We start from the raw sequence: 26,323 nt of genomic DNA, 5'->3' as shown, positions 1-26,323 counted from the left end.
AAAGAGAGGTTAGAATAAGTAAATATAAGCTTAATAGCTGAAGGCAATTTTAAAGAAAAGAAGCATGTTGAAGCAATTCTAGAGGAATTCCAAAAAATGGGCTAGTGGAATTTTGGAAACTTGATAAGCTGTTTGAAGTGCAAGTTCAGATAACTCTAAATGGCCTGTGCAAGTTATCCATTGTCATACTTCTGTTACTTTAAAATGATGCATTTCTTACATTTACCGATTGTTCTCCTATCATGTAGGAGATATTAAATCGTAGCCCATCTCTCTATTCTTCTGGTTTAGGCTTTTGGCACATCACATGGAAGAGCAGAAAAATTTCCGAGTCTAGTATTCCTCCCCCAGAAAATGCCACCAAAAGTAGATAAGATCTTTATTAGTCACATGTACATCGAAACACAGTGAAATGCATCCTTTGTATAGAGTGTTCTGGAGGCAGCCTGCAAGTGTCGCCATGCTTCCGGCGCCAACATAGCATGCCCACAACTTCCTAACCCGTACGTCTTTAGAACGTAGGAGGAAACTGGAGCACCCGGAGAAAACCCATGCAGACACGGGGAGAATGTACAAACTCCTTACAGACAGTGGCCGGAATTGAACCCAGGTCGCTGGTGCTGTAATAGCGTTATGCTAACTGCTAAACTCACAACCTAGCATTTCCCCACTAAGTTGCTTGTTACCTGAAGATTCAAGTGAATTTGAGTAGAAGCTCTGTGCAACCCTATATTGCTTTTCAGAGGTGCCAGGTTTCACACAAGACAATAAACTAAGGCCCTGTTTTTGGAAGAAGTGTCAAAAATTTAGTCTGACAGGTATCTGATATGTCTGCTCAACATTAGACATTTTTTTGCAAAGGACAGCATCTCTTTCCTGACCCAGATATCCATATTGCTCAAAGCTATCATTGGACAGGTTATCAGCTTCCTGGAGGAGCACTCTTCCTCAATTAGCTACACTAGCAAAGACAGAGCAGGAATTGTTAGGGGAATGGCTACCAAAGATTTCTGACTCAAGTACCAAAGAATTGTCGCATGGCGCTTGCAGCCATCCATATAATGTAGTGCTCATCCACTGGCTGTACAACTCTGGCAAAGATCAGTATTGGAAGACACTGGCAGACACAATCCTGGCAAAACTGTCAGCATCACTTTGAGAGTTTTGTTTACAGAAAATAGCCTGTGTTGCAACTTCACTGAACTAAATATATTTTAACTAAATTATGGTTTATACATTTGTTCTCCCACATTGAATTTTGGAAACAGCACCATAAAATCTGTTCTAATCTATATGTTCCAATTTACAGCACATTTCAGTGCTTACATTTGTATTTCACTCAGGTCTACTGAACTATATGAGAGTCTGCCTGAGGTTTACAGCAGTCGATTTATGTAATCCTGTTCTACAGTTCATTGGGTTACTCAAACATACTGCATTGCCCAGTCCAGTTTTCTAAACTGAATAGATAAAGAACAGTTCATAATATCCTCTCATTCTGCTGATAACTGATTTAATTTTGTTTTAACAACTCAGAATCCATTCACCAAAAACATCTTTCTGTTTTGGTATGTGGCATTGTTTCAGGGAATGGTATTTTCTCAGCTATAACATAGCCATATCAGTCTTGTTTCTCATTTGGCTGAAGAGGCAGTCTGTTGAAACCAATATTAAGCTGAACAAAGGAAGGTCTTTGTTGAATAAATATCCCATTATATCTGACCAGAGTCTCCAGTTTGGGATAGAAAGGCTCCCAGGTGATTTTTCCAACACTGGTTTGAGAGTTTATCATAAAAATGGTATCACTGAGCCAAATCCCTAAAAGGAGAAAAAATCAATTTCCTTTCAGCAGGTAACACACACATCCCATCTTCATGTAGCTTCAAATTAAGCAGCCTCCACAAGATGCTGATATTCTTTAAGTGCTTGCTGGAGTAAACATCTTTAAAACCAAGAACACACATAAATATCAGCAAGCTGAACAAAGGAACTCAGAAGGCAATGGGAATGAATCTAAATCATGCCAAAAAATATCGATACCAGTATGAATTGTCTAGTGGAACTGTGTACCTCATGATCTTTTATGCACATTTAATTTAAGATTAGCCTCTCACCACTCTTCTCTTTTGCATAAAATTTGCAGTTTTGGATCTCTCCCATCCCACAGTTTTACTAATATGATATCATATTATTCATGCCAACTTGCATGATATTTAATGCCCCAGATGTGAGCACTCATTGAACGCTTGGGGAGTTTATTTGTTGCATTCTTTAAACAAGCCTGAAGGGAAGTATTGAGTTTTTCCAACACCGGCAGAGTGAGAATGGCAGTTCTAACTCCTGGGTCTCGTCTGCATCCTGCTGTTCAGTTCTCTGCCTGAAGTGGATTGGGCAGTAATCCAGCAAGAATTGGAAGCTTATTGATGCAAGTCATTTATAGGGAGAGGACTTTGGATGAAGTGATGTGGAGAAGCCAGAGCAGAGAATACCTAACCTTTACGTTTGGTGCCTGAACAAGCTTTCCTACTCCTCTGTGCGCCAAAGGGAAGTAAAATATTACCTTAAATGGTCTGTCTAGGTCCTTGATCCTCCTTCTGCTTTCTTCACCACAATATTACTGAATTAATTTTGCAGTTTGGGCCTGATGGCATCATTGAACCCTAATTTACTTGTATAAAGAAGGACCTTTTATTTGATCTGAATCCTGATTTACAATGCAAAATGGCAAATTCTGTGTGGGATATCGGCAAGGAAGGCACCTTGCTGACTTTAACAACAACCAAACTGTTTCTGCCAAGTATTTGGAGTTCATATCACCATTAATGCAGCTGGCTTTCTTGAGTACAATGAATCAGAGCCAATTTGATATTGATTTCCTGTCTGAGATTTTGGTCCCAATACAGTAGTGTAGTGGTCAATTCTGTAGACAAGCAGTCAGAGTTCAGGACTGTTGACCAAAAGACGTGAGTTTAAATTCCACCATGGCAGCTAAGAAATTGAAATCCAAGTAATTAAATAACTTATTTCAAAATAACAGCTTATCTCAGTAATAGTAACCATTAAAAATTTATTAGTGTAAAATCCATCTTGTTCACTGGTGTCTTTTAAGGACAGAGGAAATACCTTTCAGATCATTCAACCAATGCAGTTGGTTTTTTTAACTAACAGTTAAGGATGGACCATAAATGCCTTGCCAGTGACATTCAAATCCCTGATTTCTTTTTAAAAATACTATTGCTGCCTATTTATCTCCTTTCAGAGCAGAAACTTTTGAAGTTGGGAATATTTGATTTATCTTCCCCATCAAGATGTGTTTTAATACTGTAAAGGATGACTGTGAGGGTGACGGTGACACATTAATAAAACCTTGTCATTGTTTTACTGTTAAGCAAAACAAGATAACAGTGCTGATGTGTCAGACTTCCTGATGTGCATAGCATTGTAGACTGTGTGCACACTGCCATACTTGCTCTCTTTCACCATTCTCAATTTAAGGGACTCCACTCCCACTATGTACACCTGGTTTATGATCATGGGGATGTCTGTGCATGTCTACGTCTGCATGACTCTTTTCCAATGCCTCCATCCTCAGTGCTGCCTTTTATTTGAACAACCCTGGTTACCTTCTGGAAACTAGATGACCAAGATTAACTTCTCAGAAATAGCTCATGATAGTATGTGGGAATTTTGGTGAACTCAGTTTTATTTTTAACGAGACACAAGAGACTGCGGGAATCTGAAGCAAAAAGCAATCACATAGCAGGTCGAGCAGCATCTGTGGGAGGACAGGAATTCTTTCAACAATTCCTTCCGCCGCCCCCCCCCCCCCCCCCCCACAGATGCTGCTCGACCCAGTAAATTCCTCCAGCAGCTTGTTTATTTTCAACTCGTGCACCCTGGTAATAAGGGTGTCCCCTTATTTTTTTACTCAACTGTTTTTCCTGAAGAAACATAGGCACAAGTGGTGGCCAGATAAGGAAGTCATTTATGACAGTGGTATTTAGAATTTAAGCAATGTCTTATGCATATATATATAAATTGTAATTGTCTTGGCAGCAATACAACAATATATAAACTTTTGGAAATGAAACCTCTAATCTTGACAAGGATGGGGTTTATGGTTAGAGTGCAAGATTTGGTGAAAAAATCTGGAAGATTGGATTTCCTTGTTTATTATGGAGTTTAGATTACACTGGATGCATTCTTTGTGGCAAAATCCCCACCTGATAGTCAGCTGGATTGACAGGCTTGGCTGTCACACTGCCGTGGAGCTGCTTGCTAGTGGGAGGGTGGGAGTCTGGTCCCTGACCTCAGTGGCCGTACCCAGCACTTTCCATTCCCTGATCTTGACAAAGGAATTTACCCCAGGGAGAGGTCTAATCTCGAGTTCCTTAATCCTGGTGGTGGGGTAATACAGATCCAGGGGTTAAATCCATAACCCCAGGAGATATTTGCATGCTGGGGATGTTGGATCTGAGGCAGAATCAGTTGTCCAATTCAAATCAAGAAGGAAAGATATCTGGGAGAATGGGAAATACATACACCTCCTTCTGACTCACTATTAGAACTATAAAATCATGCACCTTCTCCCTGAAGCTGCTGAATTTCCTGCAGCATGGAAAATCCATCCAACCAGAGTGAAAGCTGTAAAGCAGCTTAAATGTGAGACTCCAGACTTAAAATATGTAAATAGTCAGCATATTTATTGCGCTGGCTCTCTTCACTAGTTCCACCTCCGTAAAAACTGGAAATGGGTGGACTTTGGCAGTTTGGGGTTGGATTTAATTTCTTTTCAGTTTTTTAGTATAACTTGCATTTGATGCTGTGTTTGAGCTTCACCAGGCTGGCACCTTTTTTGATGTATCTGATGTGGCTTCTGGCAAGCTCTCTGCACTTCTTTGTGAATTATTGTGGGTCTCCTAGCTTCATGGCAAACGTAGAGTGAGGGAAGTGTTAGGCCATGAGTTTACTCCAGCTACTACCTATAGTGCCTGAATGATGCACAGTTTTGGGCTGGTGGAACTGTTCATCTCATTTAAGGCAGCAGCAGAGCCATGCAAAGTGAGGTAGAGTGTGTTCAATGTAAAGATGAACTTGGTTTCCATAAGCCTTTTGTGTGGTGTCATTTCTATCAATTTATTTAGATTTTAGTGGTGCCCCCAGACCATTCTTGGTGATGGACTTTCCAGTGCCCCATCCAGAATAAATTCTTGGCCGTTGCTACTCTCATTGCTTCTGCTAAATGGGGTTCCCCATGGGGTAGTGCTAAAGGATCATCATCAGTAGGTTTCCTTGTCCATATATGACCTTGGATCATGTGGTGTAAGTCTATGTTGATGTTTTCCAATCCTTGCCACTTTTTCACTATCTTTTAGGTTTGTGCTGTTAGTGTAATAGGTCATATCTGGGAAGAACCCCAGGAGTTAGCTGAAATGCATGGTTCTATGACTATGACAAAATTATCAGGTTTTCACTTGATGATCCTCTGAGACAGCACTCTCAATTTTTTATCACACAACCCTAGATTTTAGTGTAGAGGATGTCGTGGGTTAGTTTCGGCTGAGTGTGATTTTTTTTAAATGCATGGGTAGTCAGCCCTTTTTTTTTATTTCTTATTCATTTAATTAATTAAATTCAAGTTCCTTAGTTGTTGCAGTAGGATTTGAATTCCTATATCCAAATCATTCGTAGTGGTCTCTGAGTTACTCTTTGCATTACAAGAACTATTTCAATAACAGAACTAGAATGTTTCAATGACATTAAATGTGATGTATAATACAATGTGTTGTTCTTATTGCATCAATGAGTATCCATAATGGAAGTGCAAAGAGGTTAGTAAAAACTATCCATGTGAAATAGAATGATAGCTGTAACTCTACTTGTGGGCATTTTTTTTTGTCGTGTTTTGATTTCAGATCTTGTGATTTACAACATCATTTGATATAAGCAAAATGTTGGAAAAGAATTGTTGTTTCATCATGAACAGCTTTAAACTTCACTAGTTTGTCTTGAACGCGACAAAAGTCAAGTTGTTTGTTGTGGAAGTCTGTGTGCACAGACCATTAGAGCAATTGCATTCCATAAATTAAAAATAATATTGTTTCTGTTAGTTAACTCAAAGCTTTTGCAGCATCATATGCCCTTGAATCTTGACCAAGTGTTCAATTTACAGTATGTAAAGATGTTTCCATTCTTGTTCCTAAAATAGGCCTGCAGCTCTGAATTTGTGTTTCGGTAATAGTACAAGAACATTCTTCCAAAGACGAAACCCCCAGGTTGTATAGTCTTTTCTTAAGGCTAAAATATTCCTGGCAATATCCTTCTTAATCTCCTCTGCACCCTCTCTTGTGCAATCACATCTCTCCTTTAATGTTGTGACCAGAACTTGATGTGGTTCTCAAACTGTTCCCTGACTAGTATTATCATTCTAATATAACTTCCAAGCTCTTATTTTCTTTACTTTGGCTTATAAAGGACAGCATCCCATATGTCTTATTAACCATGTTGTTGGCCTGTTTTGCCACCTTTTAAGGATTAGTGAACACACATTGCAAAGCCCATCTGTTCCTCCACACATCCCAGTACTGTGCATTCCCCTACCATGTTCCAAGTCCTCTAATGCATCACCATGCATTTTACTAGGTTGAGTTCCACTTGCCACTTTTCTGCCCAATTAACCAGACTTTTGATATCTCCCTGCAGTCTAAAGCTTTTTGTGCTGTTTTCACAACCACAAAATCAATATCATTTGCAAACTTCTTTATTATCCACCTTCATTTAAGTCTAAATTTTAAAAGTGTACTTCCACAAACAGCGAGAAATTGAGCACTGAGACCTGTGGAATCCCTCTGCACACAGCCTTCCAAATGCAAAAAATACCCATCAATCATTACTCTTTCCTTCCGTCCATTGAACCAATTGTCTATTTTCCCTTGGATCCTAAGGACATTTTGCTAGCTTGCCATGCGATACCTTATCAAAGGTCTTGTTTATATCCATGTAGACTACATTAAAATGCTGCGTTAATCAACTCTTCTTATAACTTAAAAAAATTCTATCAAATTACTCAAACACTAACTTCCCCTTAAATATCCATGCTAACCTACTGCTCCTGAGTTATTGATGCCCTTCCAAATGAAGATTCCTTCAGCCCCTCAGAATTGATTCCAATCATTTGCCTACCCCTGAATTTAAACTAACTGGCCATTTTATCTCTTCCTCTCTTTCTAAATAGTACAGTCCTCAAGTCCTGACACCTCTTCTGTAGCCATGGAGGTTTGGAAAATGTTTGTTGGAGCCAATGTGATTTCCTTCCTTCAGTTGACAGCCTGCACAAGGCAATTTATTTTCAAAGAATCAAATCCTATTTTACTTTTTGAACTTTGTTTATCCTATCCAATTTTATCAACCCTTTCTCCTTAACTACAATGTTAGCATAGTCCCCCATTTTTGTGAAGACAGCCGCAAGGTAATTGTCTAGAATACTGTTTACATCCTCTGTTTCCATGCATGTTAATTTTTTAGTCCTTTAAAATGGCTGAACTCTTCCCTTGGTTATCCTCTTGCTTTCATGTAATTATGAAACATTTTTTGGATTTTTTAATCTATTTTATTTGCCAGTATTTTTTTCATGGTCTTTGCTTTTGTAATTTCTCTTTCAGTTTCACTCCTACACATTCTGTGTTCTTCTTGGGATCAGACTTGCAGGCCTGACATTGTTTCCCACAAATTGACAAACCCAACAGTGAAATAGAATGGAAGGTGCCATCTCCCCAAAGTAAATGACTCCTGCAGCACTCCTTATATCCAATGGCAATATGTACTTCCCCCATACTCCTCACAGAAGTCTTCAGACCCCCCCATAACCTGATCTGTTCTTTCCCTGTCCCAGTCACAGGACATAGTTACAAGATGAGGGGTTGGTCACTTAAAACTGAGGTGTGTAGAAATTTATTTTTGCAAAAGGTGTTGAATCTTTGGAATCCTCTTTCCCCTACTCCTGCTCCTATTTTCTTCTGCTCTTGTTTGAAGCTTCTAATTTTTAAACATCAAGAAATTCACTATATGTTGTGTTTACATCATAAACATATATGTGATAATACCACCATGCCCCATCGTTTGAGATTCTCTTACTAGTGAAAACATCCTAATATCTACCCTGTCATGCCACCTCAGGGTCTTGCATGTCTCAATAGGGCCACCCCTCATTCTTCTAAACTCCCAGAATGTTTATTCTATGTTCTGTAAATATTATTTTAAGTAGAACTCAGAACTCCAACACTTTCCAAGGTCCACCTTGGGGTACATCAAAAGTTTCCAACTCTTGCCTTCCCTAATCCTCGTGGTCATATCCCTAATCTTATGCCATATCTCCCAGTCCTTTTGCCCCTCTGGCTGGTTAGTTCATATAGTCAGCTGTCAGGCGCAAAGTAGAATACAAAGTCTGATTGTCAAATTGGTAAGGCCTTTGTGTCCTGGCCTTTACGAGTTTTCAGCCTGTTTCAGTCTTGCCCACACTCTCTTCAATTCTTCATTAACATTGAGACAGATGGCCTAGTAATTTGATCAGTCCCTACAATAGTTGAACAACCCCTGATCATGACCACATTGTGAAATCTCTAAACCCAGTTTGTTGCAAGAAGTCAGGCTTGCAACCAGTGCCACCCACACAGGTTGCTACATATTGTTTGGTGTAAGTAGAGCTGGAGTTTATTTACAATGTTTGAGAGCAGTCAGCGGCCTTCAACGTAAGGTCCACTCTCTTCTTGGGACTAATGAGCTGAAGCCCCAAGAGAACACTTTTGGATTCAATGGCAAAGCAATGCAGGCACGGTAGTGTAGCGGTTAGCGTAAAGCTTTACAGTGCCAGTGACCCGGGTTCAATTCCTGCCACTGTCTGTAAGGAGTTTGTACGTTCTCCCTGTGTCTGCGTGTGTTTCCTCCGGGTGCTCTGGTTTCCTCCCACATTCCAAAGACGTACAGGTCAGGAAGTTGTGGGCATGCTACATGGGCGCCGGAAGCGTAGCGACACTTGCGGGCTGCGCCCCAGAACACTATGCAAAAAATGCATTTCACTGTGTGTCTCGATGTACATGTGACTAATAAAGATCTTATCTTATCTTGCCCTCCCTGCTACAGCCTGCAGCAGTACCCTTGTTAGTTTCACAAAGCAAAGTGCACTAGACTACTCCTTTGAGTGTTAACATGCTCCACTCAAGGCCCAGAGCTGCTCAATGGCCATCTAGTGCCCTCAGCAGCCTTGCACCTGCAGACAAGTATGGAAACCCTGCATCAGGGCTGAGAGTGGAAGGCGAGATGGCTGGTATAAAGAGGAGAAGGTGGGTGGCAAGAAAGGATTCCGAGGCGATTGGTGGACTGAGGAGGGGTGTGAGATGACAGGCAGGTAGCGCCAGGTCGGGGAGGTGAATGGAGCTGGAGTTGGAAGACAGTGGCAGGTGAATGATAGATGGAGGCAGAGAAAAAGAGAGAGAGAGGAAAAAGGGGAAAATTACAGATGGAGCAAGGTGGGGGCAGAGGAGTGTGAAGACAGGAGACCGCTGCTGGAGGGAGATAAGCAGGAACACAAAGCACTCCCAGTGCTGGATTCGGATAAGTAAAGGAGGTGAGAATGGGAGCCATTAGGAGAGAGGTGAATGGCAATTGGGACCAAATGGGGGTAGGGTGGGGGAGGGACGTGTGTGAAGTGGGTGAATGGAGTCAGGATCGTGAAGGGAATGAAGATGGGTGAAGGGGGGCTGGGGGTGGGTGGGAAAGGAAACAGAAATGGGAGGACCGGAGGAGGACAAGAAGGAAAGGGGAAGGGGGGGAAAAGTGTGTGGGGAGGGGGTGGGAAGAGGAATGGGTTACCTAAAATTGGAAAACTTAATATTCATTCTATTGGGTTGTAGACTACCTAGGCGGAATATAAAGCGTTGCTCCTCCAGTTTGCGTTGGGCTTCATCCTGGCAGTAGAGAAGGCCAAGGATGGACAGGTCAGTGTGGGAATGGGAAGGGGAGTTGAAATGGTCTGCAACCGGGAGCTCAGGATGGCCATTGTGGACTAAGCATAAGTGTTCTGGATCTACTGGAGGAATAACACTGGTTGTAGAAATTATTGTCTCGTGGAATGTTTTTGTGCACTATGCAATGAATTTAGTTGACAACAGATCATGTTTTACAGTGTTATAATTTGCAATGCACATTTTGACATAGTTTGCTACTTGGACCATTAGTATATCTTCTGGGACAGAGGTGACCTGTACAAGAAGGGGAGGGGTTGTTCTGTGAAACGGTCACCCAGTCTGTGCTTGATCTCACCAATGTAGAGGAAGCCACATTGGGAGCACCAAGTGCGTGGACAAGGTTGGAGGAGATGCATGCAAACTTTTGCCTCACCTGTTTTGGTCCCTGGATGGTGTGAAAGTCGACCCATGCTGTAATAAAGCAGACTACAGCAGAACCAAGGAGCATACAATTAATGCTTTATTATTTAACGCTAGAGGGAGTGAAGGATACAGAGAAAGAGTAAACAGTGTAACCTGTGCCCTGTACTGATCCCCACTCAAAGATTTACATGTTTGTGTCCCTCCTTTTATACTTAATTTAAAGATGCCTACGTGTGGAGTTGCACATACTTGGGCAGTTGCTTACAGCAAACTTTAGCAAAACAAGATATGCCTTAAGCACTTCTTTGTTTCACCCACGTACCTGCACATCTTGCAGTAATCACTATAGTCACGCCATGGTTGAAGCAATAACAGCTGTACATTATTAACCCTTACATTTCCAGTTACAATGGTGGTGAGGGAGGAGGTGTAAGGACAAGTGTTACATCTACTGCGGGGGCAGGGGAAAGTGCTAGGGATCAGGGAGAGGTGGGTGTAGAGGAATGAGCAGACCAGGGAGTCACAGAGGGACTGGTCCTTGCGAAAGGCAGAAAGAGATGGGGAGGAGATGATGTGGCTGGTGGAGGGATCTCATTGCAGCTGGTTTTATCTGCCATTCACCTCACCCATAATGGTTCCCATTCTCAGCCCCCTTACTGAACCGATTCCAGCACTGAATCCAAATCCTTTGTGTTACTGCTTATCTCCTTCCAGCAGCTGTCTCCTATCTTCGCACTCCCCTGCCCCCACCTTGCTCTATCTGTTTTACCCCTTTTCTCCCTCCCCCCCCCCCTTTTTGTGAGAAATCCACATGGCAGTCATGTGACAGTAACAACACTGACCCCTGCTGGTCGGAGGACAGCATTGCTCCTCTGATCGGAAGTGATACTACTGTCAATCAAGGTGCGGCTCCACCCACCCCTCAGGTGTGAGAGTACCTTTGGTCTCTGAACTTGCCTGACCATTGGCTGTGGCAGGCACCTTTGTCTTTGACCCCCAAACCATCAGCCAGTTTAAATCACTCAGTGAGGCTCCACACAGCCTCCTAGCACCATAAAAAGGGCTGCAATCCCCTAGCCCTTCCTCTTTGACAACCCCAGGAGTAGTGAGACAATGCTGCAGAGATCACTGTTAAGAGTGCATCATCATATGGTTTGGGAACGTTTCACTCAGACTCGGAGCATTAAGGGCCAATGCTAGTGTGGGTCAAGCATTGAAGTATTATATCCTGAAGTTGTACATTGTTATTGTGTGCTTGTGTGTATCAGTGTGTGTGTGTGTGTGTGTGTGTAACCTAGTTGTGATTCCCCCCTCACGTTCGCAGTCTCCTGCATGCATGTGAGTGTGTATCTGTTCCCATCCATTCTGTCTCCACGTTTGCCTTTTGTGATTAAACTAGTTTTGATATCCAAAGCTCGTGTCCAGAGTCCTTCATCCTTAAGGCTGAGAGGAACCATTTCACAAAACCTCTCTCTCCCCCCCGCTCTCTCCCTCCTCTCCCTCCCCCCTCCTCTCTCTCTTTCCCCCCCCCCCCCCCCCATCATTCAACAAGTCTTCCAACTCCACCCCTGCTCACCTCCCCTACCTGGCACTACCTGCCTGTCATCTCACACCCCTCAGTCCACCAATCGCTTCGGAATCCTTTCTCGCCACCCCCCTTCTCCTCTTTGCACTGGCCATCTCGCCTCTCCACTCTCAGTCCTGATGCAGGGTTTCAACCTGAAGCGTAGACACTTTCTTTCCGCCCACAAATGCTGCTCGACGAGTTCTTCCAGTATGCACCCAAAACATTTTGCTCTCAAAGCTCTGGCAGCTGAGTGCTTTGGTATTTATTGCCATTGATACTCTTCCTTCTCTTTGTGCTGCTCTTCTTTCTTCTCCTTGCCCTTCACCTCTTTTATCAAATATTTGCAAGGACTGCTCCCTCAGTCTAATGAAGTCACTCTGTACAGTTCAGCAGCTGTCTCTCTGATCCAGTGTCTCGATATCAATAAAAGCCAAAGAATTTGGAGACCAAATCTGAGAAAACCCTGTGATTACTGAGGAAACCAAAGAGCGGGCATGATGAGAGGGCCCATGTAACCATAAGTTAGTAGATAGTTTGTGAATTGTGAAAGAAGAAATGAATTCTTCTGAAGGAACCTTCCTGCAGTAGGATCAGGACATTTTCCCTGCTGAACCACTGAATAATGATGCCCACTTTACAGTGTGACATGAGTCTAGAGCAATATGGCAGAACCACTTTTATGTTGCTGGAGTATCATCAACTGCAAATTTATAATTGTCTTGTCATCAATGGTACTCCAGTGTAAAGCTGGCAAGCACATAGACCTGATAGCATCAGAAACCATTCCCTGGCTCTCAGAAGTTGCTGTTAGGCACCCTTTACAAATCATGAGTTGAATTTTCATTCATGTCACAACAGGACTGAATTTAAGGATGGATAATTAATCACAGCTTTCCAAAAATGAACATCTTGCAGGAACAAACCACCTTGTGGGTCTTTGATCTGTTGCTTTTTCTGGGGACTGTTTCACTGGCAGTTTTCTTTATGAAATATTGCCAAGAGATTAAGCCTAATTTTATCCGAACTGGCAACCTCAGGGTGCCTGTTGTGCCTCTTGTCTTACTTCCTGCGTATCCTTGTATTTATGCACATTGTTTGGTAGATGAGCTTAACACCCAGAAGTTGAAAGTAAGGTCTTGTCTCACATTTGTAGAATGGACCAAAAAAATCACTAGGAGGCAATTTGCTATTTCTAGTGGAGACGCAAGTGGAAGATCAGTGTCAACTCTTTCATTGGGATGAATCTGCTGGGCACGGGAATCCAGATGAAGGGTCTCGACCTGAAACATCGAATGTCCATTTCCCTCCACACATGCTGCCTGGCCCGCTGAGTTTCTCCAACATCTTGTTTGTTGCTCTAGATTCCAGCATCTGCAGTCTCTTGTTTCTCCACTTTTATGAGTCTCAACTGCCCATAATGTAACTAGGTTGTCTTGGTACTCCTTGAGTATACCGTAGGTCATTCACAAAAAAAATTAATAGCTACCTGTTATTAAAAGGTTAACTGTTGCAAGGACACATATTCAACTCTGATGAGCATTTAGTTAATTATATATTTAATCCCCTCTAATCAGTATTGAGTTCTGAGCACTGATAGGAGGGGTGCTTCCCCTGTGGAGTACAGCCAGAGCCAGAGGTCATAGAGCTTCTCTCCTCTCCCATCAGACAGAACATAAAGGAGCCTGAGGGCACATACCACCAGGCTCAAGGACAGCTTCTAGCCCACAATGATAAGACTATTGAACGGTTCCCTTATATGATGAGATGGACTCCTGACTTCACAATCTACCTTGTTTGACCTTGCACCTTATTGTCTACCTGCAATGCACTTCCCTGTGGCTGTGACACTTTACTCTGTATTCTGTTATTGTTGTTACCCTGTACTACTTCAATGCACTCTGTACTACCTCAATGCACTGTGTAATGAATTGATCTGTACGAACAGTATGCAAGACAAGTTTTTCACTGTATCTCAGTACATGGGACAATAATAAACCAATACCAATGCCAATAAACTACCGTGCTTTTACCATCCCAAGGGCACCAAAGCTAATTTCTTCCCTGCTTCTGCTCTGGGTGTTATGAACTAGCCCAGCACATATCTGAGATGAGAACTATGGCCATATTTAACCATCTATTTAGGACCACATTGAGCAACAGAATTAAACAATATTAAGCTCCAGCTTTCGAAACAGATACATGGACATTTTTAGTTCTAATTCTTAAGACTCATGGCTTTTCAAAGAAAATGTTAAATAAATCGTGATATGGATACCACTATCAAGGATTACATTTATTTATTATTCTGCAGAATTTTAAACTTGTGCATAACTGGAACTAAAGTTATTCCAACTGCCCAGTTCCAGATTTCTTTACCTCCATTAACTATGTACCTCCAGAATGGCCTTGGGACAACCTCTTATTTGCTAAATATAAACTAGCCTCAAATTTCTGGCACTGTTTACTAAATATCTCAATGTACTCCATTTCACTTGCATTTTTTATCCAAATGCACAGAAAGAAAAAACAGAGGAAAACAACTTGACATCATTGATTTTACTTTATTTTAATTAAACATGTTTGCGTATATTGTATATTGTTGACTGGTTTATGGATTTTGTTCCTTGAGTTATATGCTACACTTAGCAGATGTAGCTTTCCAGGACAGCAGCCAAGTAATGTCTTGGGTGTACTATTTTCTGAGAAGCCTAATTTGCTGTGGCAGGCGTCACTTCACAGAAATAGCTGTTGTGTGCAGTAATTTAACTGTGTTCGCATATCTCCATTAGGAGACTCTACTCTGCTATATGTGTCACTGTAACTTGAAAGAAAGGATATTTGGATTGATTTCTGTTTATCCTATCATTAACTGATTTTGATGTGCATTCCAAGAAGAAACCTATATTACTGACAGATTTTCTGTACAGCAAAATACTTCAAGATCCATTACAGGAATACATTTCAAACCTATAACCTCATGTAGATAAACTAGGTCATTATGTTGCTACTAATAATTTTACCAGGGAAAGAACTTTGCATGTATAGTTGTTATCCGTGGTCTATGAAGAAGCACCGTTTCATTTCACTCTTGAGTACTTTAGAACTATTTCTTAAAAGCACTAACATTAATTAAACTTTTGAAGATCATTTGGAAGTAACTTCATTTTCTTAATACATTGAACTATGGTTCAGTTTAAACTGGGAGAGAAAACAAAACAGGAGAGAAATTTTAAACAAAATGCATATTGCTCTGTTACCTTGCTGTTCCAATAGCACACATTAGAGTCATAGAGTACTACAGCACAAAAACAGGCCCTTCAGTCCACCTAGTCCATGCTGACCTAATCTTCTGTCTAGTGCCACCTACCTGCACCCGGACCATATCCCTCCAAACCTCTCCCATCCATGTACCTATCCAAACTTCTCTTAAATGTTACAATTGAACCCACATCTACCACTTCTGCTGGCAGCTCGTTCCACGCTCGCACCATTCTCTGAGTGAAAAAGTTTCCCCTCAGATTCCCCTTAAATATTTCACCTTTCACCCTAAATCTGTGTCCTCTAATTCTATTCTCACCCAACCTTGTGGGGGAAAAACCCTGCATACATTCACCCTATCTATACCCCTCATAATTTTGTATACCTCTAAGATTTCCCTTCACTCCTCTGCACTCCAAGGAATAAAGTCCTAACCTATTTAACCTTTCCCTATAACTCTAGTCCTCAAGTCTCAGCAACATCCTTGTAAATTTTCTCTGCACTCTTTCAAGCTTATTGATATCTTTCCTGTAGGTAGGTGACCAGAACTGCACACAATACTCTAAATTTGGCCTCACCAAAGTCTTGTACAACTTCAACATAACATCCCAACTCCTGTACTCAGTACCCTGATTTATGAAGGCCAAAGTGCCAAAAGCTCTCTTTATGACCCTATCTAGCTGTGACCACTTTCAAGGAACTATGGATCTCTATTCCCAGGTCCCTTTGTTCTACTGCACACCTCAGAGCCTTACCATTCACTGTGTAAGTCTTACCCTGGTTTATCTTTCCAAAATGCAACACCTCACACTTGTCTACATTAAATTCCATCTGCCTTTTTTCAGACCATTTACCTAGCTAGTCAAGATCATGCTGCAAGCTTTGATAGCCTTCCTCGCTGTACACCATGCCCCCCAGTCTTGGTGTCATCTGCAAATTGCTGATCCAGTTTACCACAATATCATTTAAATCATTAATATAGATGATAAGCAACAATGGACCCAGCATCGATCCCTGTGGCACACCACTAGACGCAGACCTTCAGTCAGAGAGACAGCCATCTACTACCACTCTCTGGCATCTCCCACTAAGCCAATGTTGAATCCAGTTGACTACCTCATCCTGAATGCCAAGTGACTTAACCTTCTGGAGCAGCCTCCCATGTGGGACTTTGTCAAAGGCCTTGCTAAAGTCAATGTAGATCATGCCCACTGCCTTTCCCTCATCGACCTTCTTGGTAACCTTCTCAAAAAACTCGCTAAGATTGGTTAGACATGACCTACCACGCACAAAGCCATGTTGAGTACCCCTAATTAGGCCCTCTCTATCCAAATATTTATATATCCTGTCCCTTAGAATATCTTCCAATAATTTACCCATGACTGACATCAGGCTCACCGGCTTATAATTTCACAGCTTACTCTTAGAACCTTTCTTGAAGAACACAACAACATTAGCTATCCTCCAGTCCTCCAGCACCTCACCTGTGGCTAAAGACGTTTTAATTATCTCTGCCAGGGCCCCTGCAATTTCTGCACTAGCCTCACAAGGTCCAAGGGGACACCTTGTCAGGCCCTGGGGATTTATCCACCTTAATTCACCTCAAGACAGCCAGCACCTTCTCTTCCTTAATCCGCATACAGTCCGTGACTTCACTACTCTTTTCCCTCAATTCTGTAGTCTCTGTGTCTGTCGCCAGAGTAAATATGGATGCAAAAAATTCACTTAAGATCTCCCCCATCTCTTTTGGCCCCACATATAGATGACCACGCTGATCTTCGAGGACCAATTTTGTCCCTTGATACTCTTTTGCCCTTAGTATAGCTATAGAAGCCCTTGGAATTCTCTTTCACCCTGTCTGCCAGAGCAACCTCATATCCTCTTTTTGCCCTCCTGAGTTCTCTCTTAAGTGTTCTTTTGCATTTTTTATACTACTCAAGCGCCTCATTTGATCCTAACTGCCTATACCTGATATGCACCACCTCTTTCTTTACCAGGGCCTCAATATCCCTTGATAACCAACATTCCCTAATCCTGCTAGTCTTGCCTTTTATTCTAACAGTAACATACAGATTCTGTACTCTCAATATTTCTCTTTTGAAAGCCTCCCACTTACCCAGAATCTCTTTGCTGGAAAACAGCCTATCCCAATCCACGCCTGCCAGATCCCTTCTGATGCCATCAAAATTGGCTTTGCTCCAATTTAGAACCTCAACCCGAGGACCAGTCTTATCCTTCTTCATGATTATCTTGAAGCTAATGGAATTATGATCACTAGATCCAAAGTGTTCCCCTACACTCACTTCTGTCACCTGCCCTGGCTCATTCCCTAAGAGGAAATCCTCTATCTCTTTGGGACCTCTACATATTGATTGAGGAAACTTTCTTGAACATATTTGACAAAGTCTATCCCATCCAATCCCTTTACAGAATCGGAGTCCCAGTCAATATATGGAAAGTTAAAATCACCTACTATCTTGCAACTGTCTGCTATCTCTCTACAAATTTGCTGCTCTAAATCCCGCGGACTATTGGGAGGTCTATAATTACCATTAACATGGTCATCCTTTTCTTATTCCTCAGTTCCACCCATATTGCCTCAGTGGACAAGCCCTCCAGTATGTCCTCTTTGAGTACTACCGTGCATTTTCCATGATGAGTAATGTCACCCCCCCCCCTTAATACCTCCCTCTCTATCATCCGAACCCTGGAACATTGAGCTGCCAGTCCTGCCCCTCCTGCAACCAAGTCTGACTAATGGCTACAGCATCATAATTCCACATGCCGATCCATGCTCTGAGTTCATCTGCCTTACCTACAATACTTTTCGCTTTGAGATAATAGCTGAACTGAGGTATTCACCTTTTTTTAATGCACAGTGCATCAATTCATTTGAAATTAGTTCTACTGTTCTACACACTTAGTGGCATTGACCTAGAAGGGTATGCTGGGTTCATTGTAGTGCAATAGGGATTAATAAATTTTCAAGGCAATAAACTATTATAATAGTGATAAATTATTTTGCTAAGGCCTTTTGATCACAAATAAATTAAAAGTTGTTTTCAATTTTCCCAGAATTTCTTGGGGGCGGGGGTGGGGTGCAAAAGTATGATCACCTTTCTCATACCTCACCCAAATAACATGTCATTGTGTATTTAGAGCCATAGTGTCATACAGCACAGAAACAGGCCCTTCAGCCCACCCTCTCCATTGGCTACAATCAAATACTCATCTTTACTAATGCCCTTTACCAGCATTTGATCCATAGTTTTCTGTGCCTTGGCATTTCAAGTGCTTGTCTAGATGTTGAAATGTTGTGAGAGTCCCTGCTTCTGCCACCCTCTCAGGCAGTGCATTCCAAACTCCAACCACCCTTTGGGTGAAAAAAAATTCTTCCTTTATGTCCCTTCTAAACCACTTGCTCCTTACCTTAAACCTATGCCATCTGGTTATTGACAACTCTGCTTTGAGGAAATGTTTACTACTCCTACTTTACCTGTACCCCTCATAATTTTGTTCACCTCTGTCAGGCCTCGCCCTTTTCTTATCCAAGGAAAATTAACCAAGCCTCTCTTCGTACCTGAGACGCACCATCCTGGTGAATCTCCTCTGCAAAGCAATTCTTCTACAATGAGGTGACCAAAACTGCACACAATATTCCAGGTGTAGCCTCACCAGTGTTTTATAAAGCTGTACCATAACTTCCCTCCTCTTACATTCTGTGCCTTGGATGATGAAGGCTAGTTACCCGTATGCCTTGTTTACAACCCATCTACTTGTGCTGCCACCTTTAGGGACTTTTGGACTTGTCCACTGAGGTTGCTTTGCTGCTCAATACTCCCAAGGACCCTTCCATTCATTGTGTATGTCCTACCCTTATTTGGCCTTCCAAAATGCATCACTTCATAATTATGAGGATTAAATTCCATTTGCCATTGCTCTGCCCAATTTACCAGCTGATAAATATCTTTCTTGTTGACTCATTCACAGAAGCATGCAGCCGGATGGGCCTTACACTCAACACCCACAAGATCAAAGTCCTCTACCAGCCTGCCCCCAATGTACAACACTGCTGTCCAATAATAAAGATCCTGGAAATCCTTGCCCACTTCCCATATCTCAAGAGCACTTCTCCCCAAGGGCAGACGTGGATGATTAAATTATTCACTGTCTTCAATGTGCCAGCACAGCCTTTGTTTGATTGGGGTAAAATATGTTTGAAGATCAACACCTCGGAATTTGCACAAAACCCAGGCAGCAGTGACCCCTGCCCTCCTCTATGCTCCTGAGACCTGGACTCCTTCTGGGGGTGTCCCAAGACACTGAAAAAATATGACCAATGCTGTCTCTGCAAGATCCTCCAAATTCACTGGAAGGATAAACAAACCAATATGTATTAACGCTGCTATAAATAGGATCAATGGAAAACAGACATTTAATTCTACTAAATATTATAAAATAAGCTCAGAAGAGAAATCAGAAGAGTTCGTCATTCATGAAGTTGGCTCTGTAACAGCATTTTCTTCAATGGTGCAGGTGGGAATATACATTTGAGGAATAACTCACAGTGTTTGGCAAACTGAATAGTGAAGTCTTAAATGGTTTGTTCACGCATGCTGTAAGTATGCAGATTAGGCAGCAGCAATGTCTGTCACCATGCATGGGGGATTTGAAGCTTGACCTGCCAAAATGGTTTGCCTCTATACTGTTAACAAATGTGTTGAGCATTTTTATTAGTAGCAAGATGAAACCTCCAAACTGCAGTATTTAAAGGGATTGCCAATTACTTGCAAGTATCTTGTCTATTGAGTATGGGTTTGGGACTGTGCTGAATAACAGTTTTCAATGAAAGTAAGTACATTCCAAAGAGGGTGTCTCAATTTGTTGGTACCTATTGGATTTTATATATCCTTGGCATTGTGCAGGTGTCTAACTGCTTCCCCATGCTATTCAATGGCTTACAGCTATTGCATCCTCCTTTATTAACACTATAGGAATATCATTGACCAGAAACTTACCTGACATCAGGTACTTAATTACTAGGGTTGTAACAGCAAGTCAAAAGCTGCTTATTCTGCAGTGAGAGAATCCTGACTTTGGAAATCCTACATCTATCTACATGGCTTAAATCTGGAGTAAGATGAACTATTCTCCACTTGCCTGCCTGAGAGTAGCTCCAATGTTGCTCAGGAAGCTTGACATCATTCAGAACAAAGCAACCCACTTCATTGATACCCCATCAATTACCCAGAGCCATCATTCCATCCACCACTGCTGAACTGTGACTGCAATTGTGAATGACAAAGTACACAGTAATAACTCAAAGGCTCTTTTGGCAAAACCTGCAACCTCTCCTCCCTAAAAGGACAAGGAAAATGATTGCAAGGATGCATTAATACATTCCTCCTCCAAGTCGCATACCATCACAAGAAAATATATCGATGCCCCTCCCATGTCACTTGGTCAAAATCTTGCAACTCCCTACATTGGTACCTACATAACAATGAAGGAAAACAAAGTTCCTCATTACACCACAGTGACCCATCCTTGTTGGTCATCTCAGTGTCTGCTTGACCACATTTGATGAGTACAGACCTGAATCAAATCAACATTCCAAACTGTATAGTTGAAAAATTATAGCCTATCTCAAATAATCAATTTTACCTTTGTGCCTTTGCCTGATCTTTTGATTTTGCTGGTATCTAAGTTGACAATTGCATTGGATTCAGTGATGGGGTAACTTTTTCTTGACTCTCTGATGGCTCATCAGGAGGGAACTCTTGAGTATCACAAAGAAGGAAAACACAAGGGTATGGTCTTAGTGAGGAGAGTAAGATGCTTACATCATTTCCATTTATAAACCATACGAACCTTGGAATTTGAGAAGATGGATAGATTGGAGCACACCATTCTCTTCAGTGATCCATTGATGCTCTGGCAGCTGTTCAAATATGGCTGCACTTCTTCCTCCAGGCCACTGCCAATGAAATCGTTTTGACTGCCAGTGATCAATTGTTGCTGACGACATTTAAGTGCCATCTTATTCTTAAAAGAGACACGAGTCCATTTATCATTGTGTTTGATTTACCAATCATTGTTGATTAGCTGGATGCATATGGAAGCTGCGAGACATGAGTTTGGAGTTTTGAAGTAGTAGTAATTGTGTGAGGGTGAGATGGGGCAGTTGAATGTTAGGAATGAGTTGCAATTGATAAAGAATGTAAGACAAATGATGAAGGTGCATTGCATGGAACTTTATTTAAGTATAGTGGTACAACTGTACGGTGACAAAGCATACATGTATGGTTATTACAGTTTACTTGGTACATCATCTCGAGTCCTAGGCTCTCTAGGTATTGATCTCGTTGGCCACCACCTGCCAGTGGCATTTTATAATGGATCTCCAGGGCCTCTGGGCACAGAGGACCCCTCTGCTCCTCAGTCACATCAGCATTCATTCCCTGTCAGAAAAATCAAAGTATTTGCTGTTTCTCTGCATTGTGATAAAGAGGTTATGAGCACAGATTTCAGGTGCAGTCTGTGGGGGAGGTTACTGACGCATAGCAATTTCTAGTGCATTAGAGTTTTCCAACACGATCCAATTTTTCCTCCTTGTCATCATCTCAGCAGTCAAAGTTACTGTTATGTGGCAATTAGGAGCGAAATCTGGGCTAAGGTCAGCTGATGGTTAAAAGTAGATCTGTTAATTAATTGCAGTACATGTATGTGATTAACACAAAAACAAATGCCAAGTTAATTTTTAAATGGGATAATCTTGCATATTAAGAAAATATATAAAAGGTTGGCCCACGTTTTCTGGTCAGCTGTTGAGCCACTTGAGCTCTGTTCACACTCATACATTGCATGAATCCTCTACTCAGAGCCCTTCCCAAAATCTTCTTGAAGTCTTAGTTGTCATTGAGGATGCGGGGTGCTGGGAGGTGGATGGTTGGAAGAAAAGCCCCTGCATGCAAAGCTGCTTTGATAGATTTGACTATGAGCTAAGCCGCACACTGAAAATAAAACTGTCAAAAGCACTCCCTTGGCATTCAGAGGCATTTAAAAACTTAAAAACAATTTAATGAAATTGTTTTAAAAAAGATTAACAGTCCTAAAATGAAAAATAAAACAAATGCTTTCAATTATAGGTATTTTAATTAAATTTAGTTAATTCAAAATATGTAAATTATTAATATTATTGTGTAATATTTGTGGTTTTAAATCTCTTAATTCACAACCTGTACATTTTGCAACAGTTCTGTTGGCTTATTGCAAATGTTGTGGGAGTCATCCTGAAATGGAAAACCTTCAGACTGTGTAACAATGCGATGTATTGGCCTCCCATCCTAATGCTACAATCATACAAGGATCATCAGGGTGAAATGTTTATATAAGATCACCTTTCTTTAACAAAAAAAATCAAAAGAAAAAACTTGACCGTGTTGCCAATGACATTAACCTTGAAATTATACTGTTGAAGATGACATTTGCATTCCTGAGATTTCTACCTCTTGTGCCCATTTGTGAACATCTGTAAACTTTATCCGATAGAATTATAACAAAACCTTGATGCATTCAAAACTTTAAGGCTAAAATGATCTGCCATAGAATTATTTTGTGAAACTGTCCAATTTGAGTCTATGGAAGCTTATGTTCCTGCAGGGTGTGATTCATGCAATAATGTCAAGGCCAGTGATTTGTTCTTCTCACAGATAGTTTTCTTTGCCTCCGATTGTAAGATCCATTGTATCTATGTCACTTTGGGGGAAGTAGTAGAAACATAGAAACATAGAAAACCTACAGCACAATTCAGGCCCTTCGGCCCACAAAGCTGTGCCAAATATGTCCCTACCTTAGAAATTACTAGGCTTACCCATAGCCCTCTATTTTTCTCAGCTCCATGTGCCTAGCCAAAAGTCTCTTAAAAGACCCTATTGTTTCTGCCTCCACCACCGTTGCCAGCAGCCCATTCCATGCACTCTCCACTCTCTGAGTAAAAAACTTAACCCTGACATCTCCTCTATACCTACTCCCAAGCACCTTAAAACTATGTCCTCTTGTGGCAACCATTTCAGCCCTGGAAAAAAGCCCCTGACTATCTACCCGATCAATGCCTCCCATCATCTTATATACCTCTATCAGGTCCCCCCTCATCCTCCGTCGCTCCAAGGAGAAAAGGCCGAGTTCCCTCAACCTGCTTTCATAAGGCATGCTCCGCAATCCAGGCAGCATCCTTGTAAATCTCCTCTGCACCCTTTCTATGGCTTCCACATCCTTCCTGTAGTGAGGTGACCAGAACTGAGCACAGTACTCCAAGTGGGGTCTGACCAGGGCCCTATATAGCTGCAACAATACCTCTCGGTCTTTTCTCTTACTGGATTGCTGGAGGTTAATTCACCTCCAGGGTATAATGCCACTGGCATCAGTATCATTGCAGCTCAGTCAACTTTCCTTTGGTCTCCCATAGCTACTCTTTCCAATAGCCAATCTCCGCCTTTTCCACAAAAATAAAGTAACTTCTCCTATCCCCAAACAATTTCCTTTGAAAAAGAAAGTACATACAAATTGGTAGTTGGTGGTTCAAAACACTTTACTGCATGTGCTGACACATGGAGTATTGTTAACGTGAATTGTGTATTGTGTAACCATTTGGTAATGTGTTTTTAAACCTCAGTGCAAATCTTTTGATCAACATTGCAGTAAAAAGTAAGTGATCATTGTTTTTTTTGTGAAGGATGTCGATACGTTAGCCAGCCTGCTAACAAGGGAGATGTGGATGTCGAGTTTGATGGTCCATTAATGAAAACAGAAGTGCCAGGTCCAAGGTCTCGGGTACGTCAATTCTACCGTGTTCTGAAATCACAATAAATTTACTTTTTTGGGGAATTGATAAACACAGGATGAAAATATTTTGCTGCATACCAATTTTCCTAATAGCCCAAAGTGAAATTCCTAAATTTCAACCTAATTTCCTGTATCTGATTTGTTTTTAATGCATTTAAAAATCAATCTGGTGAAGTCCAGTGTTTCAGATTTGTTAGTCTGTCAAATATGAAACTCTAGCTCTTGTTCTAAAACTAATTTAAATGTACTTCCTACTGTACAATGATCGATACAGAGTGATAATGAGAGGTTATTGATTTGATGCAACTTTTACATCACTTGTACCAGATCCCATTGACATTCTTCTAGCTAATTTTCTTCCTCCTCAATCTGTTGTGGTGGGGCTATAGGCTGAGTCCCTGAAATCGGTGAAGTACATTGATGAATCAGTATTGAGAGATGTTGACATGGTCCATAATCATAACCTCCACACAATCTTAGAAAACACCATAATTTATGTAAAATCTGGGCTGTACAGGCAGATCTGATCCTTTCCTTATCTGGCAGCTCTATATGGTTCTAGCTAATTTTTCCTATAACTGAGCCTAACTGTTTCACCCCAAGCACTTGTCAACTAATATAACAGAAGTCATGAATGAATCTGGGATTTTTTTCAGTCCCGCAATTAACCAGATAAACTCCTTAGACTACTGGAAGAGTTATTAAATCACCTGTTGATATAATGAACATTCTGATATTAGCAGAACTAACGGTCATATGTAAGGTTTGGGGCACACTTTGTAGAGATAATAGAGATCTTCTCTCATGAAAAGACAGTTATGTTTATAAAGCAGCTTATAACATTATTGAAACTTGGATAAGTGTTCAACCTAATGGATTGCTTACTACTGAATGTTGTAACAGGAAAGGCAGAACTGTCTCCCGAGTAGTAGTGATCAGTACTTCTTGGTTGGAGGGAGAATTATTGATGAGGAAGAATTTCCTGATCCTTTTCTAAAGTCATAGAGTCATAGAATCATACAGCATGGAAACAGGCCCTTCACCCCAACTGGTCCATGCTAACCAAGATTCCCGTCTAAGCTAGGCCCACTTGCCTGCGTTTGGCCCATGTCCCTCTAAAGCTTTCCTATCCATGTACCATATAGTGTCAAGGGATCCATTAAATCCCCCCCTATCAGGCAGACATCATGGGAGGGATTGTGAAATAAAGACTCTGTCTGGGCCTCAAACCAATTATCTGACCCAGAGGAAGGAGCAAAATCAACTGAACCCAGCTGACATACTTCAGATGTCAACATTATTAAAAGTCTGTGTGTGACCAGACTCAATGTGACAGATCTGATTCTAAATGCTGCCAACATTATTTGTTAACAGCTCTGCTACTAGCAGTTCTCTCAGTTGGAGGTAAAAAGTAGAATCCTATTCAATGAGGACACCACTGCCTCTGATTGTAAGAGTGCAGTTTACTTGCATGACAAACTTTCATCCAATGACACTATTCAAATTTTATTAGCATTAACTTTTGTTAATGCTGTAACAAACTTTTGGTGTGCTCTAGATGTTACCTTGCACTATCACTCAACGCTTCCTTAATACAGACCCCATCACTAACAGCTAGGAACAATGTCACCACTCAGCATCTCAATACACAATGGCTTGATTCTGGGTTGTGAGAATGAGAACCCTTAGATAATAGAACCATAAAATAGCAACATTGCTGAGAGACGTCAATAGGTCCTTTATATTTGTACAAGCTCTCTGCAAGAGTGATGCAGCTGGACCCACATCCCATCCTTTCCTCAAACCCTCAATTTATTTTTCCTCCCAGGTACTATTTCAGTTTCTTTTTGAAAAGCCATAATTTAATCTGCAAGGTAATCGGCGCCTTTCCATGCACTGATTTTCCTTAAGAGTTTTGTGATTGGAACCAAAGGTCTACAGGACTGGCAACCTCAAGCTGTCATGCAAAGAAGTTTCTTGGGCATCATATTTTTTTGAGGGTTTTACAGAAGGCCAGTTCTGAAAATAATTCAGATTTGTTATCATTGTTATTTACATTTTTTTCATTTACAGGAAAATTCTTTAAATTTGAGCTGAAATCATACATGACTTGCCAACAGTCATATTAAAAGAAGTCATTCAGTTGGCAAAAGTAGTTGTTTTAGGAAACCATAGCCTGTGCACTGCTTTATAAATGCTTCCCTTTCTCTTCTACCTTTAAATGGCGCTATATTTCTCTCTTGTGTGCACATATCACAAAATGCACCTC

General features: G+C 41.3%; 1 protein-coding gene across 1 annotated transcript in view; it reads left to right on the top strand.

Moving 5' to 3' along the window:
• abat (4-aminobutyrate aminotransferase) overlaps window positions 1–26,323 on the top strand; it is a 141,451-nt gene that overhangs the window by 44,462 nt on the left and 70,666 nt on the right. The window contains exon 3 of the mRNA XM_052021901.1: window positions 23,945–24,042. Coding sequence (XP_051877861.1) covers window positions 23,945–24,042 — 98 coding nt within the window. The remainder of the gene's footprint in view (window positions 1–23,944; window positions 24,043–26,323) is intronic.

This window comes from Pristis pectinata, chromosome 8 (genome assembly GCF_009764475.1).
Source record: "Pristis pectinata isolate sPriPec2 chromosome 8, sPriPec2.1.pri, whole genome shotgun sequence".
Taxonomy (NCBI): Eukaryota; Metazoa; Chordata; class Chondrichthyes; order Rhinopristiformes; family Pristidae; genus Pristis; species Pristis pectinata.
Note: the sequence above shows the minus strand (reverse complement) of the source record. Positions and strands in the feature narration are given on the sequence as shown.